General features: G+C 43.6%; 1 protein-coding gene across 3 annotated transcripts in view; it reads right to left on the reverse strand.

The window, feature by feature from the left end:
- Positions 1-24,600, reverse strand: part of KAT5 (lysine acetyltransferase 5) — a 54,890-nt gene that overhangs the window by 19,681 nt on the left and 10,609 nt on the right. Inside the window, exons 6-14 of one of the 3 annotated variants that reach the window (XM_040410174.1) lie at positions 24,335-24,406; positions 24,127-24,210; positions 10,200-10,280; positions 9,828-10,076; positions 9,643-9,732; positions 9,116-9,256; positions 3,368-3,461; positions 1,022-1,181; positions 557-638 (exon numbers count right to left, since the gene is read on the reverse strand). In XM_040410174.1, coding sequence (XP_040266108.1) covers positions 557-638; positions 1,022-1,181; positions 3,368-3,461; positions 9,116-9,256; positions 9,643-9,732; positions 9,828-10,076; positions 10,200-10,280; positions 24,127-24,210; positions 24,335-24,406 — 1,053 coding nt within the window. Of the gene's footprint in view, positions 1-556; positions 656-1,021; positions 1,182-3,367; positions 3,462-9,115; positions 9,257-9,642; positions 9,733-9,827; positions 10,077-10,199; positions 10,281-24,126; positions 24,211-24,334; positions 24,407-24,600 lie in introns of all 3 variants that reach the window. The other 2 variants (XM_040410175.1, XM_040410177.1) reach the window with 2 other exon arrangements.

Below are 24,600 nucleotides of genomic sequence, written 5' to 3' on the forward strand. Positions count from 1 at the left end.
CATTTTTGGTAAATTTGGTATTTTTTTTAATAAATAAAATATATTATTTTTTTTTTTACTTCATTTTACCAGTGTCATGAAGTACAATATGTGACGAAAAAACTCTCTCAGAATGGCCTGGATAAGTCAAACAGCTTTAAAGTTATCAGCACTTAAAGTGACACTGGTCAGATTTGCAAAAAATGGCCTGGTCCTTAAGGTGAAAGGGGTTAAATAAAAAGTTTAAAAAAAAAAAAAAAAAAAAAAAAAAAAACCCCACCAAAATATGAAGTATAAATCACCCCCTTTCCCAATTTTACATATAAAATATATAAACCATAGATAAACATATCACATATTGCCACGTCCGAAAAGTCCAAACTATTAAAATATATATAAAAAATAACTGTGGTGAACGCAGTAACAGAAAAAAATGTTTTCTCAAAAATGAAAACACACAGAATGTTAGTATAAGTTCACAGGTTATTGGTATCGGCCCCAAAAAAAATAAAAAAATCAATATCGGTCAATCCATAATCAGTATACATCAGATTCAAATGTTCTCTTCTATGGTTACCTTGTAGTAATTGATGAGGTTCAGATACTGCAATGTAGAGATGACATCTTCCTTTTTAATACTGGTGATCTCACTGATTTCACTTGAAGGAATAAAACACTGTATAAGTACATAAAAAAATACTAGAAACCCAATTTGTGACTCATGTTTCCATTATGTTAAAGAACTAGATTATTGTTATCCCTTAAGCTAGTTTCACACTAGCGGCACGGACCTCCGGCAGGCTGTTCCGGCAGCCTCTCGGCGTGCGATGCCGTGCTGCCGCTGGAACCCCGCCCCCATTATAGTCAATGGGACTGTAGCGGTAGTCCGGGGTACGCGTTCACTAGCAGCAGAACAGATCAGACAGGCTGTTCAGCCGTCGGAACAGCCTGCCGGAGGTCCGTGCCGCTAGTGTGAAAGTACCCTTACAATTCTTCAAAATTTCTCCTCATACCTCTCTTACCAAAGTACTTTATATCTTACTTAATGGTTATCTGCGGCCTCTCCCCAGTTTCAGTCTTCAGGTCCATTAGAATTTCTAAAATTGTCTGAGACCAATAACTGCGGTAGGAGAGGAGACCCAAATCAGAAAGCGGCTTTTCAGGAGTACCAGTCTTTCCCTCCACTTTAGACAATTCATAACCTAATCAGTGAGTAGAGAATAGTGAGAACACGAGAGCTGAAAGGAAGGAGTATATGTGAGCAGTAACATCTTAAGGCAAAATGCACACGATCCGGATTGCGTGCGGATTTTCTGCACGGTTCTGCGTGCAGAAAATCCGCACCATAGGTCATGTACAGTCGTGGCCAAAAGTTTTGAGAATGACACAAATATTAGTTTTCACAAAGTTTGCTGCTAAACTGCTTTTAGATCTTTGTTTCAGTTGTTTCTGTGATGTAGTGAAATATAATTACACGCACTTCATACGTTTCAAAGGCTTTTATCGACAATTACATGACATTTATGCAAAGAGTCAGTATTTGCAGTGTTGGCCCTTCTTTTTCAGGACCTCTGCAATTCGACTGGGCATGCTCTCAATCAACTTCTGGGCCAATTCCTGACTGATAGCAACCCATTCTTTCATAATCACTTCTTGGAGTTTGTCAGAATTAGTGGGTTTTTGTTTGTCCACCCACCTCTTGAGGATTTACCACAAGTTCTCAATGGGATTATCTGGGGAGTTTCCAGGCCATGGACCCAAAATGTCAACGTTATGGTCCCCGAGCCACTTAGTTATCCCTTATGGCACGGTGCTCCATCGTGCTGGAAAATGCATTGTTCCAACAATCCAACAACAGTTTGGTGAAGAAGAAGTTGCTGTTGGAGGGTGTTTTGGTACCATTCTTTGTTCATGGCTGTGTTTTTGGGCAAAATTGTGAGTGAGCCCACTCCCTTGGATGAGAAGCAACCCCACACATGAATGGTCTCAGGATGCTTTACTGTTGGCATGACACAGGACTGATGGTAGCGCTCACCTTTTCTTCTCCGGACAAGCCTTTTTCCAGATGCCCCAAACAAACGGAAAGAGGCTTCATCTGAGAATATGACTTTGCCCCAGTCCTCAGCAGTCCATTCACCATACTTTCTGCAGAAGATCAATCTGTCCCTGGTGGGGTTTTTTTTTGGAGAGAAGTGGCTTCTTTGCTGCCCTTCTTGACACCAGGCCATCTTCCAAAAGTCTTCGCCTCACTGTGCGTGCAGATGCGCTCACACCTGCCTGCTGCCATTCCTGAGCAAGCTCTGCACTGGTGGCACTCCGATCCCACAGCTGAATCCTCTTTAGGAGACGATCCTGGCGCTTGCTGGACTTTCTTGGACGCCCTGAAGCCTTCTTAACAAGAATTGAACCTCTTTCCTTGAAGTTCTTGATGATCCTATAAATTGTTGATTGAGGTGCAATCTTAGTAGCCACAATATCCTTGCCTGTGAAGCCATTTTTATGCAACGCAATGATGGCTGCACGCGTTTCTTTGCAGGTCACCATGGTTAACAATGGAAGAACAATGATTTCAAGCATCACCCTCCTTTTAACATGTCAAGTCTGGCATTTTAACCCAATCAGCCTGACATAATGATCTCCAGCCTTGTGCTCGTCAACATTCTCACCTGAGTTAACAAGACGATTACTGAAATGATCTCAGCAGGTCCTTTAATGACAGCAATGAAATGCAGTGGAAAGTTTTTTTTGGGATTAAGTTAATTTTCATGGCGAAGAAGGACTATGCAATTCATCTGATCACTCTTCATAACATTCTGGAGTATATGCAAATTGCTATTATTAAAAACTTAAGCAGCAACTTTTCCAATATTTATCTAATTCTCAAAACTTTTGGCCACGACTGTACATTGTATTCTATGAGAATTTGAAATTCTCATGCACACAATGCAGATTTTTTTCAGTGCAGATTTTGACCTACGGTGCGGATTGTCCACACATAAATCCTGAATGTGTGCATTTACCATTAAGGGATTAAGTTTTCAAGTTATTCCCTATCCACAGGGTAGGGGATAAGTAATTGGTGGGGGTATGACCACTGGCACCCCCCTGATCCCGAGAATGAGGGTCCATTTCCCCTGTCCTGATGGAGCGTCAGGTCGATTACACGCCCTGCCTCTCCAGTCATTCTCTGTGGGACTACTGGAGATGGCCTAAAGAAGGAATGGAGCAACAGGGTGCATGCTCAACCTGCCGCACCATCAGGATGGAGGAACGACGGGACTTTCATTCTCGGGATCAGACCCCCTGCCCTGATCAGTTAGTTATCCCCTATCCTGTGAATAGCAGATAACCAGTTAACTTGGCACAACCCCTTTAAATATTGACTTACTGAACTCAATAAGAAGTTTTCCATATCCTCTCCTTTGATAAGGTGGTAGTGTCAGGATACATGCCACATTATAATCCTCTGTTGACTCCTTCTCCTGGACATGGAAAAAAAACGTAATTATTATTACTCTAATAAGATGAGATCCACAATAAACTGGATTATTACACGAAATAAAAAGGGGCTCTCTGGGAAAAAACAAAAAAAATGAAAATACATGTTATTATAAATAAACGTAATTGATTGGATTGGGCGTCATTCTTTATCAGGCAACACAGACAAGTTGGTTGGTATATCAGAAACTTTTTATATATGATATACCAACCAAAATTTCTGATATACCAACCAAAATTTCTGATATACAAACCAACTTGTCTGTGTTGCCTGATAAAGAGTGACGCCCAATCCAATCACTTACCTTTTTACTTTACCAGCATTAGGGAGTGCTGTCGGGCAGTGCACCTACCCAATAGCGGATCAGAAAGTGAGCCACCAACCTTGTGCTATTTATTATAAATAAACTCTTAAATGCCTTCAATTATTTATAATGACTGGTTTTGTCTAGGGGACAATCAGTGAAGGAGGTACAAAGGTTTTTTACAGTAAAAGTTAATTTATGAAGTTATTACCTGTTAATAACTCATCGGAGCCAATACACTCTAATACTTTACGGAGCGCTCGCTCCGTACAGTATTCAAATGAAGTTTTATGTGAATTGACTTCGGATGAAGCATCTGAAGTCGATTTCTCATCCCTAATGACTAGGATAGGACATCAGTGTCTTACAGATAGAGGTCTGGGCAGGGGTGTTGCTAGAGTCTTAAAAGATCCGGAGCCCAAGCCCCAATGAATATGGCCCAGTTCTCCAAGTCTCCCCCCCTCCCCCCACACACCGCATTTTTCTGTACTTGCTATACAGCAGCACATACCTCTCACACCCAGGGCCTCCAGGTGATGTCTCCGCTGATGTAGATCTTCTTTGTCATCATCTTTTCCATTAGGTTCATATAACTTCTCTCAGCCGCTCCCGAATACCCCCAAATACTATCCTGAAGAAATACGAGTGCCCCCATAGTAATAATGCTCCTCATAGTCCCACCAATAGTTATTCACTTCTAGAAAGCCCCCATTAGTAATACTGCCCCGAACAGTGATAGTGCTCCCCAAGAGTGCCCCCATTAGTAGAAGAGCCCTCCAGTATTAATAATACCCTCACAGAGCCCCCAGTAGAAATAAGGCCCCCTATTTTTTACCTAAGTGGTAATAAAGCTCTCTACAGACCCCTAAGTAGTAATAAGGACCCCCATAGTGCTCTTAGTAGAAATAAGGCAGATCTATATGTCCCTCCTACAGAGCCCCCAGTAGTAATAAGAACGCCTAATGTCCCCTGGATTTATAATATCCCTACAGTGCCCCCAGTATTTATACTGCCCCCTACTGTTATAATGGTCACCCTGAAGTGCCCCCAGTAATTATAATCCTCTGTCCACCATACAGGCCAATGTAAATAACATAACACCATCTCTCCTGCCCCCTCCAAAATACAGTCCTATGTAAATAACATCACTCCCCTCCCTTCTGCCCCTCCAACATACAGTCCCATGTAAATAACACTATTTCCCTCTGTCCACCATACAGGCCCATGTAAATAACATAACACCATCTCTCCAGCCCCCTCCAATATACAGTCCCATGTAAATAACATCACCTCCTCCCCAGCCGCCTCCAACATGCAATCGTATGTAAACATCACCCCCTCAGCATTCAATCCCATGTAAATATCATTCCCCCCACCAGCCACCTTCATAATACAGTCCCATGTAAATAACAATACCCCCTCAACATTCAGTCCCATGTAAATATCACTCCCTCACACAGCCGCCATCAACATACAGTCCCATGTAAATAACATGACCCCCTCCCAAGGCACCCCCAACACACAGTCCCATGTAAATAACATCCCTCCCTTCAGCCCTAACATACAGTCCCAGTTAAATAACCACAACTCCCAGCATTGCTCTGCCTCTCCCTTCACTTACCTCTCCTCATATAGCAGATCTCACCACAGCTTCTTCTCCTCTTCACTGCCATCCTCTCCTGCACTGGTCACAAGATAGTGACATTATCGCAGGTACTTCTCAACCACTGCGCGTTTTGCTGGTCACATGACCTGTGATGTCACCACAGGTCCTTCAGCTCTTCCAGTGTATTAGATTCAATTGTATTACTGTCCAGTTGTATCTAGCAGGCAGGCAGGACATTTGGGGCCTGGGACAAAACATCAGGGGCTCAGGCCCCAAATGTTTTAACCTAGCAACGCCCCTGGGTCTGGGTGAGCCTGACGATCGTTAGAACTAAAGCAATATGCCGTTATTAGCAGAACCAACTGAGACGATCCTACTCTAACAAAATTGCATTCATTTTTATTAAAGGGGTTGCGCTACGGAGTTATTCAATAAAATGTATCTGTATAGCGTCACCTGCTATTCTTCTTTTCCTTATTTCTCCATCTACCTTACTAGCTACACCAGACAGGACAACGCCTGAGAAAAGGCAAGTCCCCTGAGCAGCCAGCTTAAAAAAAATTTTTAAAAGAACAATTTAAGCGATGAATGGAGAGATATCTGGATCCATGTGAGGTACAGGGCTGGTTCTAGCTGTGTTAGAAAATTGTCATGTACTAGATGATGTCCGATTTTCATATTTTTCATCACTCATGGCATACCCTTTTAAGAGTCTGCGTATCCCGACATCATGGCTTCTGTTTTTTACAGAAACCAAAACAGATCTACATTGCATTTATTCAGATCATGATAGATGCCACTGACCCATAATTTTCCAGTTGACTTCCCCCCCCATAAGTGGGAATAAAAGCTAGGATATGCCCCAAATGGTTGATAGGTGCGGGTCCCACCTCTGGGATCCACACCTATACTTAGAACAATGCCCGCACCGTGAATGTTCGGCTGCCCTTCATTCATTTCTATAGGCGCTGGCTCAGCTATTTCCACAGGCCCCGTAGAAGTGAATGGAGCAGTGGCCACGCTCAATTAGTGGCCAAAAAGAAGACATAGGCGCTCATAGGATGAATAAGTTAAAAAATATTGTCTTCGTACAGAAGAGATAGTTTTGCTCACCTATTCAGATTGGGTGCAACCACAATGAAGGCTTGGGTGAAGATGGTTATTGGTTGGTGCAGCCGGACTTGTCCAAACACCTTAGGCGGGAGCCAAGGACGCCACTCAGGTGAACACAGGAAGGATACTGTAAAAAAGCTAGATCATAGACATTAAGCAGACTTATGGACGGTACGAGGCCCAATATCACAACCAGGTGTCAAAGTGGATATCAATTTATTCAAAGATGACACGTTTCGGGGTGCAAGACCTCTTTGTTAAAGGGATTCTGTCATCAAAAATGAGCCCTATAAGCTAAACATATGGCGATGTCCCTTGTAAAACACAGAATCCTAAAGTGAGTTTATCAAATGCCCCTGTGGCTCTATATTCCTAAAAAAGCGGTTTATATCACCTGTCAATCACTTAAAAATGTGTCCAAGGGGACGTCTCATGGTGAAAGGTGCCCGGCTGCAGCCATGTCGTTTAGGTGCCCAGCGCCGCCTTCTCAGCTGAAATTGCCGCCCTCCCTTTCATGCGATCCGCCTACCTCACGTCATCACTGCCTCTCTAACCACCGCTCTCTTCATCCAGATCCCGCGAGCTTTGAACCAGGCTGTAGGAGGTTGGATGGCTGGGATGGGCAGTCAGTGGAGGTTTGAGCGAAGTGCGCCGGCCGGCGCATGCGCACTTCGCTATACGAGGCCGCTGCCAGTAGTCCGCATGGGCGCATCAGGATATACCTAGTGCGCACGCGTGGGATTTGGATGAAGCGAGCGGTGGTTAGAGAGGCAGTGATGACGTGAGGTAGGCGGATCGCATGAAAGGGAGGGCGGCGAAAAAAAAACAAGTACAATGTGATGAACACAAATTACCGGATGTAAAATATATTTTTTTTTTTATTATTTTAAGCTTATATTTATATGTGTATGTAAAAATAAAAAATAAAATTATATATATATATATATATATACATACATACATATACACACACACACACACACACATACACATACACTGTTACAGTAAGGTCAGGTTGTGAATGTATTGGGATGTTGATGAGAAAGGGAGGCGGTGTAACTGACAGGGGGGGAAGGATATGGACAGATTATACAGATATGATGAATAATAGTCTGTATTTTTGGCCATTATTCACCATATCTGTATAATATGTCCATATCCTTCCCCCCCTGTCAGTTACACCACCTCCCTTTCTCATCAACATCCCGATACATTCACTTCTAGCGCCAGTCCTAGCAACCCTTCATAGTATCGCTACTTCAACCCCGCCCAGCACTCCTCCAATCAGAGCGGCTCCCTCCCACCCAACCCACAAGCACGAGCTGCGAATGCAGCAAACAAGAAGCCCCGTGTGCTGACAAGCAGTGGCTGCGTCCTTGCCTATGCTGTGACTCTCCAGGTATTGTTCTTAAGGCACTCTCTCTTTTTACAGCCACTGTTGAAGGGGTGTATTTTATTATATCAAGCACACTTAGAGTTGTGGCACCACATTCTATATATACCCTCATCGTTTAGAATGGTCTACAGCATATATTGTTTTATTGATATTAACCACCTAGTTGTTTTTATTTACCTATCCTTGTTTACCACTCATAGCCCCTATCAACACTATTATGCATTGAATGGGCATAGCCTGAAACACTTTGTGCATCGGCCAAATTGAGTCAGAGACAACCTGACCTTACTGTAACGGTATATATAAGCTTAAAATAATAATCATTATAATCATTTTTATTTTACACCCGGTAATTAGTGTTCATCACATTGTTTTTTGGGGGTGTGCTTCCCCCCCCCATGTATATTATCTTGAAATAGATCTTAATGTCCTTTGCATCTTCCTTTCCAATATTTATGATTTTTTTATACTATTTTATACTGTGTTATGCTTTTTTCAGACTTGACAAAGGGGTCTTGCACCCCGAAACGCGTCGTCTTTGAATAAATTGATATCCACTTTGACACCTGGTTGTAATATTGCACCTTGTACCATCCATAAGTCTGCTTGATCTCTATGATCTAGCATTTTTACAGTATCCATTCCTTTCAATGGGACTCCTTAGCCATTTTCAGCAGTCCCATAGAAATGAATTGAGGGCAGCCGTGCAGGCACGGCCACCGCTCCATTCACTGCTATGGGGCTTACAGAAAAAGCTGAGCCAGCGCTCAGCTATTTTCGGCGTTCCCACAGAAATTAATGGAGGGCGGCCGTGCATTCGTAGTGCGCCCTTCGGAGGCTCTGTTCTAAGCATAGGTGTGGGTCCCAGAGGTATCTTAGCAATATGCCCCCAATATCCATACCCCTTTAAATGAGGATATCTAGCAAGATAAAAAAATAAAAATAATTAGCCACCCTCACAGATCCCCTGCCACAGTTACTGGTCCTGTCTCAAAATGACTGCTGAGCCAATCACTGGTCACATCAATGACCTGCCTTGGCCAGTGACTACCTGAGTAATCATTTCCTGTGTGTTGAACTTGGACCAATAACCATCACAATGGCAGAAGATTGGTTAGAGTGAGCAATGCTTCTCTTTTTTGCCCCTTTCAAAGTAATATAACCAATGTAATCCTCTGTTAGTTTCTTTTGACGCTGCTTTTAATAAAAGAAACCCACCTTTGAAAAGTAGCCAACAATGTGAAAGCCTTTAGAGTCATACTCGGTCATAATGTAAAAAAGGAAAGGATCCGTGTCATAGTATAAAGTCTTGTGGTCCAAAAAGCATTTTGCCAAAAGGCAAAGATTCTGAGAGTAGCTCTGAAAAAAATAAAAATAAAATGTTGATGTGAGAAACGTCAGTGACTGATGAATGAACTATGGGAGGGAGGGAAGGAAGAGTAACAATCATCAATAACCATATAAGGCCCCTAATGGCAAGACAGAACCAATATGCATCCAATGAGGGGAAGCTGCAGCAAAGCTAGACCCCTGTCTTAAGGGTGAGTTTATTTCTTCCTTTTCTGTATGATTTTTAAACTGCTATCCTGCTAGATTTCCTTGGAGGGAGGTAAACAAATATTCTGAGTGTAAGAAAAGGCTCAAAACCTTACAGACATGGGAAACTGTATGGCTTTTCTCTGTAGCATAAAAAAAAAAAAAAACACAACTTCAGACACCAATCACAGAAGTAAGAGCCACTGTACCTTATTCTTGCGTCCATCTATTTCAAAAAATGAGATAGTTCCTTTTCTGTAGATTTCATTTCCTGGGGGATGTCGCAAATTACATTTAGTCTGTGAATAATGGAGCAATGGAAGAATATCAGCATGTTATTCTACTGGTCTCCATGAAATACGAACGGTATAACTATCTGGATCAGATTACGTACCAGGTGTCTTTGTAGACATTTAAGACTCTTCAGATACTTGAGGCAGAATTCACATAAATAAAGTACCGGTAAGACAGTCAACTCTTGTGGATAGGGCGAGAAGTACCAAGGCTTAAGCCGGTGGCGGCCCAGTTCAATGCATTCTATGTTCTTCATGCGAGTAATTATGTCATCATGGCTCCTGTCAGACACCAAGCTGCCAGTCATTCGAGGTGCTGAAGGAATTCCATCAGAGCTGTCTTGAGAATCCTGGACATAGTGCAGATACAAGTTACCTACTCATTCGGGTCACAGGAGGCACTGTTTACTTGAAAAAAAAAAAAAACACTCTGCCACAAATGGCTTACATAGAATTGATTCCCAAGTCCTTACCTCATCTGCACTTAGGCAGTTTGATTTTCTCTTGCGTCCTGCAGGTACAGCAGGGGCACTTGGCCTGCGGGATGCTCCATTCTGCATGGAAATAGCAAATAATATCAACAAGAGGTCTGTAGAATTACTGCTAACCAGAAACAAATTGCTGGGTTTGCAAATAATTTTAATGGCTTCTAGGTCTGCCCCAAAAAATAAATAAAATAGCAAGCATTTTTTTTGTCATATACTTTGTCACATACTTTTTTTAGTTTTTTTCTTCACACATTTGACATGCTTTACCTGCAACATGTTGCAATTTAAAAATGTATTGCGATACTCGATACCATGCGAAGAAAATAAAACACCAAAAAAGCCACGTGCATTACGCATTTTATGGAACATCCGGCCCATAATAGAACAGTCCTATAGTATTTTTTGGAGGGACAAGGTGACTAAAAATGGCGAATCACGTTTTAGATTTTTTTTGTTACGGTGTTCACTGCATAGGAAATATTTTATAAATATTTTAATAGTTCGCACTTCGCAATATGTAATGTTTATTTTTATATGTAAAATTGGGAAAGGGGTCGATTTAAACTTAGTATTTTGTTTTTTTTTACTTTTTATTTACTATTAGCCTCCTTAGGGCTAGAACCCTTGTCCTATTCACCCTAATGGAGCTGCGCACTCGCTTCTATAATGGCGCGTGAAAACTGGACTTTTCCTGTTCCTCTTGGCTAGTGTATTTCTCTAGTGTGCACGCGCCGTCATAGATGTGAGTGCGCAGGATTTCAGCACTAGACCGGTGGGTCAGAGAGATTGGGAGTGTGATTATTGAATAAGGGCGGCAGTATTAAAAATTAAAAAATGGGCGTCGCAGAAGCCATGGTCGGAAGGCATAAGCCCGCCTCTGAGTGCTCCTTTTGCTAATTAGCATATTTTTAAAGGGAACCTGTCACCTCCCAAAACCATCCCAAGCCGCCAGCAGCGTGTTTCTGATGATGCCTTTCTTCCTGAAGGCAGATGCAGCAAAAGTACTGAAAACGTTGTTTTATCCCCTGCCCGGCGCACTTCTCCACACATGCTTGAAGTCAAGGAGGCAGCGGCACCTGACAGGTTAATAGTGGCGGATAGCAGCGCGCACTAATAGAGGCTGGGTGCCGGGTGTGGGATATGGCCGGCATCCGCAGCGCAGCCTGCGTTTGTATTAAGCATAAACTATATTCATTGGTGGCACAGTGCACCGAACCCCCCCTTCCCAACCCCAGTATTATAAAGTAGAATCATTGTTTTTTTGGTATCGTGATAACCCTAAGTAAGACATGCGTTTTTTTTTTGTTTTTTTTTATTATACTGTAATTATATGTACACTGCTCAAAAAAATAAAGGGAACACAAAAATAACACATCCTAGATCTGAGTTAATTAAATATTCTTCTGAAATACTTTGTTCTTTACATAGTTGAATGTGCTGACAACAAAATCACACAAAAATTAAAAAATGGAAATCAAATTTTTTAACCCATGGAGGTCTGGATTTGGAGTCACACTCAAAATTAAAGTGGAAAAACACACTACAGGCTGATCCAACTTTGATGTAATGTCCTTAAAACAAGTCAAAATGAGGCTCAGTAGTGTGTGTGGCCTCCACGTGCCTGTATGACCTCCCTACAACGCCTGTGCATGCTTCTGATGAGGTGGCGGACGGTCTCCTGAGGGATCTCCTCCCAGACCTGGACTAAAGCATCTGCCAACTCCTGGACAGTCTGTGGTGCAACGTGACGTTGGTGGATAGAGCAAGACATGATGTCCCAGATGTGCTCAATTGGATTCAGGTCTGGGGAACGGGCGGGCCAGTCCATAGCATCAATGCCTTCATCTTGCAAGAACTGCTGACACACTCCAGCCACATGAGGTCTAGCATTGTCTTGCATTAGGAGGAACCCAGGGCCAACCGCACCAGCATATGGTCTCACAAGGGGTCTGAGGATCTCATCTCGGTACCTAATGGCAGTCAGGCTACCTCTGGCGAGCACATGGAGGGCTGTGCGGCCCTCCAAAGAAATGCCACCCCACACCATTACTGACCCAATGCCAAACCGGTCATGCTGGAGGATGTTGCAGGCAGCAGAATGTTCTCCACGGCGTCTCCAGACTCTGTCACATCTGTCACATGTGCTCAGTGTGAACCTGCTTTCATCTGTGAAGAGCACAGGGCGCCAGTGGCGAATTTGCCAATCTTGGTGTTCTCTGGCAAATGCCAAACGTCCTGCACGGTGTTGGGCTGTAAGCACAACCCCCATCTGTGGACGTCGGGCCCTCATATCACCCTCATGGAGTCTGTTTCTAACCGTTTGAGCAGACACATGCACATTTGTGGCCTGCTGGAGGTCATTTTGCAGGGCTCTGGCAGTGCTCCTCCTGTTCCTCCTTGCACAAAGGCGGAGGTAGCGGTCCTGCTGCTGGGTTGTTGCCCTCCTACGGCCTCCTCCACGTCTCCTGATGTACTGGCCTGTCTCCTGGTAGCGCCTCCATGCTCTGGACACTACGCTGACAGACACAGCAAACCTTCTTGCCACAGCTCGCATTGATGTGCCATCCTGGATAAGCTGCACTACCTGAGCCACTTGTGTGGGTTGTAGACTCCGTCTCATGCTACCACTAGAGTGAAAGCACCGCCAGCATTCAAAAGTGACCAAAACATCAGCCAGGAAGCATAGGAACTGAGAAGTGGTCTGTGGTTACCACCTGCAGAACCACTCCTTTATTGGGGGTGTCTTGCTAATTGCCTATAATTTCCACCTGTTGTCTATCCCATTTGCACAACAGCATGTGAAATTGAGTGTCACTCAGTGTTGCTTCCTAAGTGGACAGTTTGATTTCACAGAAGTGTGATTGACTTGGAGTTACATTATGTTGTTTAAGTGTTCCCTTTATTTTTTTGAGCAGTGTATTTTAAATTTGGCGACAATTTTTTTTAATTTGGCTCCTAAATTTTTCAGGTTAGGAGCCAATGGCTCCTTGATATTTTTTTTTAGTCTGGAGCCCTGACAACCACACAGAATTACCCACTCTCAGGTCCGGACCACTCATACGTTTCTTGTCAGCCATACGTTTATAGAATTTTCCGCCAAATAGATGACAAAGAAGAGGGGACTCTTACCTCTTCAGGTATACCAGAAGTCTCAGCACCAGAAAATGTGCCAAACTGCAGATGGAACCCATATGCCCCAAAAAACTGCGAGTTATCAGTGGACTCTGGTTAGTGCGCTCAGACTGTCCGTTCGACTGAGGGTGAAAGGCCGAAGAGAAGGACAATTGTACCCTAAGGCGAGTACAGAACGCCTTCCAGAATTTGGAAACAAACTGAGTCCCCCTATCAGACATCACATCAGAGGGAATATCATGTAGCTTTACGATGTTATCGACAAACACTTGTGCGAGAGTTTTAGCATTAGGTAGACCTGATAATGCTATAAAGTGCGACATCTTGCTGAAGCGATCAACCACCACCAGAATCAGTTTTTCCTGAGGAATTCGGCAAATCTGTGATAAAGTCCATGGACAAATGAGTCCAAGGTCGGGACGGGATGGACAATGGAAGTAGAGATCCCGAAGGACGAGTATGTGTCACCTTAGCACGTGCACAAGTATTACAAGCTGACAAATAACACTCAACACATTTACGCAACCTCGGCTACCAGAATCTACGAGAAATTAAAATAGACAGTGGATCTGCTCCCAGGGTGTCCCGTGAGAACCGTCCAGTGATGTTCCTCGAACACCTTGCGCCACAATTCAGCAAGAACAAACAACTTCCCCGAAGCACAGGAATCCGGTGCATCTCCCTGGGCATCCAACACTTCTGTCTCAAGGTCGGCATAAAGGGCGGATAATACCACCCCTTCAGCCAATATCTGAGCAGGATATTCCGAATCACCTTCCCCCAGGAAAGCTACACGACAAAGCATCCGCCTTGACGTTCTTAATCAAAGGGCGATAGGTGACAATGAAATTAAATCTGGTAAAAAATAACGACCATCTGGGCTGCCTTGGGTTCAGGCGTTTAGCCGACTCCAGATAAGCCAGGTTTTTGCGATAGGTAATTACTGTAATAGGATGATTCGCTCCTTCCAACCAATGAGGCCATTCCTCAAAAGCCAACTTAATGGCCAGCAACTCTCTATTAGCCACGTCATCATTTTTCTCAGCAGCTGAGAGCTTCTTCGAGAAGAAAGCACATGGGCGCCATTTACTAGGTGAAGGACCCTGTGACAAGACTGCTTCTACCCCTACCTCTCATGCGTCAACTTCCACAATGAAAGGCTGTGACATAACAGGTTGCATCAGTATAGGAGCAAAACATTTCTTCACAGCTGAAAAGGCTCGTAATGCCTCATCAGACCAGACTGAGATATCCGAACCTTTCCTAGACATGTCTGTTAAAGGTTTAACAAGCGTCGAGTAGTTCACAATAAATTTACGGTAGTTGTTGGTGAACCCCAAAAATCGCATAAACGCTTTCAGATCTTCGGGTCGATCCCAGTCCAACACAGCACGGACCTTTTCAGGATCCATAAGAAAACCTGAAGATGAGAGTAGGTAGCCCAGGAATTACACTTCCGGAACTGCAAATACAAACTTCTCCATCTTAGCATACAGTTTATTCTCTCTTAGGATCTGTAACACTTGTCTCACGTGATCCTGATGTGTCTCCATGTCAGGAGAATAAATCAGATATCATCCAGATACACCACAACAAACCTGCCTACCAGATGATGAAAAATGTCATTGATAAAATGTTGAAAAACCGCAGGAGCATTGGTTTACCCAAAAGGCATGACCATATTTTCAAAATGACCTTCAGGGGTATTAAAGGCAGTCTTCCATTCGTCTCCCTCCTTGATCAGATTATATGCTCCCCTCAAATCCAACTTCGAGAACATCTTGGCACCTACAATCTGATTGAACAAATCTGGGATCAAAAGAAGGGGATAAGGATCACGGACAGTAATGCGATTAAGCTCACGGAAGTCTAAACATGGCCTAAGAGTTCGGTCCTTTTTCTTAACAAAGAAGAACCCTACAGCCACTGGGGATTTGGATGGTCTAATATGACCGTTGGCCAAACTCTCGGTGATATATTCTCGTATGGCGGCTCTTTCGGGTTCGGAAAGATTATACAACCGAGACTTAGGCAATCTAGCATCGTGAACAAGGTTGACGGGGCAATCATGCTCCCGATGTGGAGGCAACTCCTGGTCTCCACTTTTAGAGAATACATCCGAAAAATCAGAAATAAACGAAGGTAGAACTTTAGCGGCTACCACAGAAAGCGATGTGCTAAGACAGTTGTCGATGCAATAATCACTCACTTGCCAATCGATGGTAGGATTATGTTTGCTTAACCAAGGTAACCCTAACACCAAGGGAGCAGGCAGACCCTCCGAAATGCGAAATGGATTCTTGATGAAAATCACCCACCTTTAAACGGATGTCCTGCACCATTTGTGATAAACATTTCTGTGTGAGTGGAGCGAAATCAATTGCAAACACCAAAATATTTTTGTCCAATGCACTTTTTGTCAATTCATGCATACGGACAAACTGACCATCAACTAGGTTAACCCCTGCCCCACCCCACAGTCAATAAACACTTCAATTCCCACCGTTTTGGAATCCAGCGCCACCTCGGCAGACAAGAGAAATCGGGTACTACTGGCAAATGACAAAAGTAAATTCTCAGATTCCCCACCAAGAGTGAGATGAGAACTAAAACACATTTTTTTTTCTTTTTCACCCTGCCGCTGAACATAAAGACATACGTTAATAAAATGTCTCCTTTTTCCACAGAAAAAGCAGAGCCTCATCTAAAGCCTAAAGTTCTTATCACCAGGTCCAGGGGTCGCTCCCCCCAGCTGCATTGGTTCGTCACCAGACATAAACTCAAGTATTTCTCTACCTAAAGAGTCGGAGGAGGCCGCCACCTTATATGATAGTACGTCCCGAGAGTGAGGAACCTTAGATCTCTCCCTCAGGCGTCTATCAATACGTACAGCAAGGGAGATGGCCGCCTCCAATTACTCAGGATATTCGTGAAACGCCAACGCATCCTTCAGGCTCTCGGATAACCCTTGACAGAATTGACTACGGAGAGCTGGATCACGTAGCCCATCTCCTAAATTCAGAAGAATAGGTCTCCGCAGAACGCTCTCCCTGCCATAAGCCACGCAACTTAGTCTCGGCAGGGGAGATCCGATCTGGGTCATCGTAGATAAGACCTAGAGCTCTGAAAAATTCATATACCGACCGGAGGGACTGTGATCCGGTCGGCAACGAAAAAACTTTAAGTAACGAAATGATTATACTAGGGCTGCAGCTAACGATTATTTGAATAATCGATTAGTTGTCGATAATTTCATCGATTAATCGAAAAAAAAAAACACCAAAATGAAAAAAAAAAAAGGGTTTTTTGATTTTACTTGAAAAATTAAGTTCAAAGGCCATATTAAAACAAATTATGGATGGCACAGTTATGGCGAGGGGGATCTGTGGATGGCACAATTATGGGGAGGGGGATCTGTGGATGGCACAGTTATGGGGAGGGGGATCTGTGGATGGCACTATATAGCATCTTATGCTATGTGTCATCCACAGATCCCCCTCCCCATAACAGTGCACAGATCCCCCTCCCCATAACAGCCCCGGCCCGGCCCCGCCGCTCACAGCAGTAGACTATTCCTTAACTGGCATTAACTTTTACTTGAACTTTAAATCAGATCTATGATGTCTATTACCTTACAAATACAAAAAAGCTCCGGTAACAGGCAGAGCGGGCGGTGGCGTAACGTCACTCATTTACGTGACGCGCCTGTGCCGCCCACTTTATGAATGAAGCCGGTGCGTCACGTGAGTGAGTGACATAATGACGCCGCCCGCTCTGCCTGTTAACAGAGCTTCATTGTAAGGTAATAAAGATGCGCTGATTTAAAGTTCATGTAAAAGTTACTGCCGGTTAAGGACCCGCAGGTATAGCGCCTGACCGCCCTCTCCCGACGCATAGCAACGAATCAGCCTGATTATTCGTTAACGGGATTCGTCGACAACGAATCCAGTTATCGAATATTATCGATAACTTCGATTAATCGTTGCAGCCCTAGATTATACCTACTCTGACTCGTCCCCAGAAGAGTTAGGACGTAGTCTAAAATAGAATTTGCACAACTCCCCGAACCAAACAAAGTTGTCACTTCCCCCGGAAAATCTGTCCAGGAGAGCAACCTTAGGTTCAGGACAGGCCTGGTTCCCGATGCCGGAACCAGCCGCCTGTAGTCTCTGGATCTGTGAGACGGTCGTGTGGAGGTTAGCTACCTCCAAAGACAGTCCCTGCAGTTGTCCGCCCAGTGCAGAAATCGTATCCATCACTGCACTGACACAAACAAAATGGCGGTTTTTAGGCGGTTAATAATGTCACAGTGTAAGGGGAGGGGAGGAAGATCAGAAAGATAACAGAAGGAAAATGACCAGGAACTAGGCCTCAAGCCTAGGGACAGGGAAATGGTGACCACCTACAGAAACCCTAAACCTAGCCCTGACTCCTGTCAGTATGAATAGACCCTGAAGGTGGGAATATTCATACACCGGAAACCTAGGCCCTAGAAACCCTGAAAAGCCCTAGGATTGGTGACAGGGTCTGAGACTACTGGTTCCTTCCCAGATGAACGAACCAGCGTCTCCCTGAGGTCTAGTAAGCGACAAGCAAATGGGCGCAACAGAATACCAAGAGAAGTACAGTTATCCTATATAGAAAATGGATGAGCAGGAACTCAGATGAGGACAACACACCAGCTCTTCCAACTCCAGGCAGAGAATATGAACCGCATGGTAAGAAGTGCGAGTCCAGACTAAATAGAGGAGCAGTAATAATGACCACAAGCTACACCTGAAACAAGAGGTGTGGTCTTACCAACAGCAACACTGCAAAGTGAAAACCGAGAGGCTGTCAGATGACCTCTCAGATCTTCTAACCTCTATCACAGGAGGGATTGTGACCGAAGAAAGGTATGCTTTATGTCAGCGTTATCAGCCCTACTTGGCTATATGCCAAGTAGGGTATGCCTGCACCAGGTGACAGAGCCTCTTAAAATAGCAGCATCAGCATGCAAACAAACTTATAGTCTAGCATAAACTGTTCTTGCAAGAGCTCCCAAGTTGGTACTTCACACTGAATTGCTCTCTGCAGTAAGATACTTTACTACACTCACCTACAGCAGAGAAAAAAGGTTGTAAGGCAGCTTACTGCAGAGGGTACTTCAATGTGAGGGACCATCTTTAGAGCAATTGCAAAAGCAACTTGTGCCAGGCGCAAAGCTCATTTGCACAGTGATTCAGCAAATAAAGCTACCAATAAAAGGTATTAGAGTTGAGCGAACCTGCCTTTTGGAGTTCGAGGTTTAAGTGAATTACGTAATGGATTCCGTTCTCACGGAATCCATCACGTAATTCAATGCCAGCATGCCGCATAATACAAGTGTATGGCCAGCCCCGAGGGTTCTGCTGGTCATACACTTGTATTATGATGGCATTCCGTTTGGCATGCCAGCATTGAATTACGTTATGGATTCCATGAGAACGGAATCCATTATGTAATTTACTTAAAACCCGAACCTGCCTTTTGGCTCAACTCTTAAAGGTATGTTTCGGCAGCCTTCTACTGCCTACATTTTTTGTCTTTTCTGTCTGTGCTCTTTCACACTATAAACTCTCATTAAAAGGTCAATTTTAAGAAGTGGCTTAAATAAGTGTTTATGACCTCTCAGTAGTTTAGAGATAAGGCTTATTAGATGATGGCACAAAGTGAAAGTACCAGTCACACAGCTAGAAAAACAGTTAAAGGGGTTGGCCCCCATAAGTATAAAAAAAACAATAAAGTGCCCCAGACAATAACTAAAGCCAAGAGGAATTTGTATCATGACAGATATACTGTATAGATATCATTTTTCTACTGCATTCGGCATAGCATGCTCCCATTCATGAGAGGCTGTGTGGGTGGAGCAGCTGCCAAGTGAAAGTAAAAATCCCAGCATGCATCACAGCAAAGCGTCTCCAGGGGAGCAGTCACATGACATCTCTGCCTACTTGTGATGCCATAGTGACAACAGCACCTTAGGTGTCATTTCATCAGTGCTTTAGCATACCTCCCAACTTTACAATAGAAGGAATAGGGACACTACGTGCCCAAGGCTACTTTCACACTTGTGTTTTTTGCGGATCCGTCATGGATCTGCAAAAACTGTTCTGTTACCATAATATAACCGCATGCATCCGTCATAAACGGATCCATTTGTATTAGGTCTTCTATAACCATAACGGATCCATCTTGAACACTATTGAAAGTCAATGGAGGATGGATCTATTTTGTGTCATAGAAAACGGATCCGTCCCCATTGACTTACATTGTGTGTCAGAACGGATCGTTTTGGCTCAGTTTCGTCCGACAGACACCAAACGCTGCAGGCAGCGTTTTGGGGCCCGCCTCCAAAGCAGAATGGAGACGGAACAGAGGCAAACTGATGCATTCTGAGCGGATCCTTTTTTATTCAGAATGCATTAGGGCAAAACTGATCCGTTTTGGACCGCTTGTGAGCTCTGAACGGATCTCACAAACGGAAACCAAAATGCCAGTGTGAAAGTAGCCTAACCCTTTGTGACTGAACAGCTCATTATTTTTAATAAAGACCAATTGAAAATATGATTTTAGCCAAAAATAAGTGAAATGCAATTATTAATTGACTCCAAAGGTGTACATAGCCTTTAACCCCTTAGGGACGCATGACGTACCGGTACGGCATGTTTCCCGAGTCCTTAAGGACCCATGATGTACCGGTACGTCATGGGTTTAAACCGAGATTACAGCGCGGCGGGGGTTAATCGGAACAGGATGCCCGCTGAAATCATTCAGCGGGCATCCGGTCACAAAGCTGGGGGGGGGGGGGGGTTTCATGTGACCCTCCCGTATCGGCGATCGCCGCAAACCGCAGGTCTGAATTGCGGCTTTACCTGCTGTTTGCGGCGGCGATCGGGCGGTGCCATCGGGTCCGCATGCGGCTGTAGGGGGGACCCGATGGCATGGAAGGCATCGCGCTGCCTTGCGGTGAAGAGCCTGTGAAATCCAGCCCCCTGGATCTCACAGGCCCCGGAAGCTGTATGAGTAATACACACAGTATTATTTATACAGCCAATGCATTCCAATACAGAAGTACTGGAATGCATTGTAAAGGAATATACCCCCCAAAGTTCAAGTCCCAAAGTGGGACAAAAAATAAAGTGAAAAAAAAAAAGTTGAAAAAAGAAAGTTTTCCCCCAAAAAAAATTAAAGTTTCAAGTAAAAATAAACAAAAACGTCATTTTCCCCAAATAAAGTTAAAAAAAATTGGTTAAAAATAGGGGAAAAAAAAAAAAAGTATACATATTAGGTATCGCCGTGTCAGTATCGACCGGCTCCATAAACATATCACATGACCCAACCCCTCAGATGAACACCGTAAAAAGTAAAAAATAAAAACTGTGCTAAATAAACAATTTTTTTGTCACCTTACATCACAAAAAGTACAACAGCAAGCGATCAAAAAGGCGTTTGCCCACCAAAATAGTACCAATCTAACAGTCACCTTATCCCGCAAAAAATGAGCCCCTGAGACAATCGCCTAAAAAATTAAATAAAACTATGGCTCAGAATATGGAGACACTAAAACATCATTTTTGTTTGAAAAAAGCTGTTATTGTGTAAAACTTACATAATAAAAAAAAAAAAAAAAAAAAAGTATACATACCGTATATGCCGGCGTATAAGACGACCCCCAACTTTTCCATTTAAAATATAGGGTTTGGGCTATACTTGCCGTATAAGACTACCCCTGAATGCCCAGCCCTCCCTGTCTTCAAGACGATCTTCTCCAGTCCAGGGAACTGACTGGGATCTGTGGATGGCACTGATATGGGGAGGGGGATCAGTGGATGACACTGCTATGGGGAGGGGGATCAGTGGATGACACTGCTTATGGGGGGGATCTATGGATGACACTATATAGCATCTTATGCTATATGTGTCATCCACAGATCCACCCCATGACAGTGTCATCCACAGATTCCCCCTCCCCATAACAGTGCCATCCACATATCTCCCTCCCCATAACAGTGTCATCCACATATCCCCCCCATGACAGTGCCATCCACAGATCCCTCTCCCCATAACCGTGTCATCCACAGATCCCCCCCATGACAGTGCCATCTACAGATCACCCTCCCCATAACAGTGCCATCCACAGATCTCCCTCCCCATAACAGTGTCATCCACAGATCCCCCTCCATGACAGTTCCATCCACAGATCTCCCTCCCCATAACAGTGCCATCCACAGATCCCCCTCCCCGACACTCAGAGGAGTATACATTTATTAACTGTAATCTGTAACTTTAAATGAGCGCTCATCTCTTTACTAGGGTACCTTACTCTCAGCTCCGCTAACAGGCAGTGCGGGCGGCGCTCACTTACTGACGTCACGCGCCTGCGCCGCCTAGTGGAAGGTGCAGGCACGTAACGTCAGTGAGTTAGCGCCGCCCTACAGATTTGCTGCACTCTGGCTACCCACATGTCCAAGGTAGGAGGGTTCGCGTCTCTCCATTTAAAAGATATGAGGAGTTTGGCTGTAGTGAGGAGGTGATTGTTTTTCCCTGAAAACAAATGGCAGACAAAGAAAAATGTCTTCAGGGGCTAGAGTCATAGTAACAGAGCATACCTTATTTATGGCAGCATTAACTGTGGACCAGAAAGCTGTGATTCTACAGCAGTCCCATCATAAAAGGCTGTAGGACCCGTAGGACTTGTAGGACTCCGCACTCCGGACTAACAGGCAGTGCGGGCGGCGCTCACTTACTGACGTCACGCGCCTGCGCCGCCTAGTGGGAGGAGCACTCACGTAACGTCAATGAGTGAGCGCCGCCCGCACTGCCTGTTAGCGGAGCTGAGAGTAAGGTACCCTAGTAAAGAGATGAGCGCTCATTTAAAGTTAAAGTTACAGATTACAGTTAATAAATGTACTCCTCTGAGCGGCGGGGCCCTGTGTATTCTAACCCCCAGGCAAGCATCCCTGTCCCCATGGGAACGCCTGGGGGTTAGAATATACCATCGGATCTGAGTATACCCGGCGTATAAGACGACCCCCGACTTTTGAAAATAATTTTTAGTGTTAAAAAGTCGTCTTATACGCCGGCATATACAGTATTTGGTATCGCCGCATTCGTATCGACCGGCTCTATAAAAATATCACATGACCTAACATCTCAGATGAACACCGTAAATAATAAAAAATAAAAACTGTGCTAAACAAACCATTTTTTGTCACCTTACATCACAAAAAGTGTAATAGCAAGCGATCAAAAAGTCATATGCACCCCAAAATAGTGCCAAACAGTCATCTCATCCCGCAAAAAATGAGACCCTACCCAAGATAATCGCCCAAAAACTGAAAAAACTATGGCTCTCAAAATATGGAGACACTAAAACATTATTTTTTTTTTTGTTTCAAAAATTATATTATTGTGTAAAACTTACATTAAAAAAAAGGATACATATTAGGTATCACCGCATCCGTGACAACCTGGTCTATAAAAATATCACATGATCTAACCTGTCAGATGAATGTTGTAAATAACAAAAAATAAAAACGGTGCCAAAACAGCTATTTCTTGTTATCTTGCCTCACAAAAAGTGTAATATAGAGCAACCAAAAATAATATGTACCCTAAACTAGTACCAACAATACTGCCACCCTATCCCGTAGTTTCTAAAATGGGGTCACTTTTTTGGAGTTTCTACTCTAGGGGTGCATCAGGGGGGCTTCAAATGGGACATGGTGTAAAAAAAACTGTCCAGCAAAACCTGCCTTCCAAAATCCGTATGGCATTCCTTTCCTTCTGCGCCCTGCCGTGTGCCCGTACAGCGGTTTACGACCACATATGGGGTGTTTCTGTAAACTACAGAATCAGGGCCATAAATATTGAGTTTGGTTTGGCTGTTAACCCTTGCTTTGTAACCGGAAATAAATGATTAAAATGGAAAATCTGCCAAAAAAGTGAAATTTTGAAATTGTATCTCTATTTTCCATTAATTCTTGTGGAACACCTAAAGGGTTAACAAAGTTTGTAAAATCAGTTTTGAATACCTTGAGGGGTGTAGTTTCTAGAATGGGGTCATTTTTGGGTGGTTTCTATTATGTAATCCTCGCAAAGTGACTTCAGACCTGAACTGGTCCCTAAAAATTGGGTTTTTGAAAATTTCTGAAAAATTTCAAGATTTGCTTCTAAACTTCTAAGCCTTGTAACATCCCCAAAAAATAAAATATCATTCCCAAAATGATCCAAACATGAAGTAGACATATGGGGAATGTAAAGTAATAACTAGTTTTGGAGGTATTACTATTATAGAAGTAGAGAAATTGAAACTTGGAAATTTGCAATTTTTTACAAAATTTTGTATTTTTTGATAAATAAAAATTAATATTTTTGGCTTCATTTTACCAGTGTCATGAAGTACAATATGTGACGAAAAAACAATCTCAGAATGGTCTGGATAAGTCAAAGCGTTTAAAAGTTATCAGCACTTAAAGTGACACTGGTCAGATTTGCAAAAAATGGCCAAGTCCTTAAGGTGAAATAGGGCTGAGTCCTTAAGGGGTTAAGTGGCCACCAGAAATGGCACAACTAGATCATGTCATAGACAGCACTGTACTTCAAGTAGCCCAATGCAAAAAGCACTATTTATGCCCTGGATAACGCTCACTTGTGCAATAAGCCAATTCCTAACTGACATTTGACAATCACAAATATCAATTTGAGTCAATGGTCAAGAAAATAAATCTTAAAAATACCCTTCTGCCAATTCCTTTACCTGTGGGAATACAGATGCTTGTGTGGTTTCAGGTGCTGGTGGAACTGGTGTTGCTGGTGATACAACTTCTACTTTCCGCTTCTGCTAGAAGAGGCAATGCGACATGCAAAGATTTTGTGAAAAAGGATATGAGAAAATATGTTGTATATGGAATATACTGAAGGCAGGGAGACAGACATGAATGGAAGTATGGGAGACAAAATCTTACTGGAACAGGGAGAGATTTTCCTCCTCCCGCAGGGGCTGCAGCTGGAGGTAGAATGAGTTCTGTAATCTTCCTCTGTGGAAAAGGAATGGCACAGGCTTATAACCCCCTGCCCACTGTTGTGGGAGGGCCAGATGTATGGCTTATACTTTACCATTACTATGTGGTATGGCAGATACACGTATAACATTTCCCTGTTTCAGGGACAGAAGTTCAGATAGAATCTGCCTGTGTCATTAGGTTGTGCAATAGACAGGTATAAACACTGT

Source organism: Bufo bufo, chromosome 10, assembly GCF_905171765.1.
Source record: "Bufo bufo chromosome 10, aBufBuf1.1, whole genome shotgun sequence".
NCBI lineage: Eukaryota > Metazoa > Chordata > Amphibia > Anura > Bufonidae > Bufo > Bufo bufo.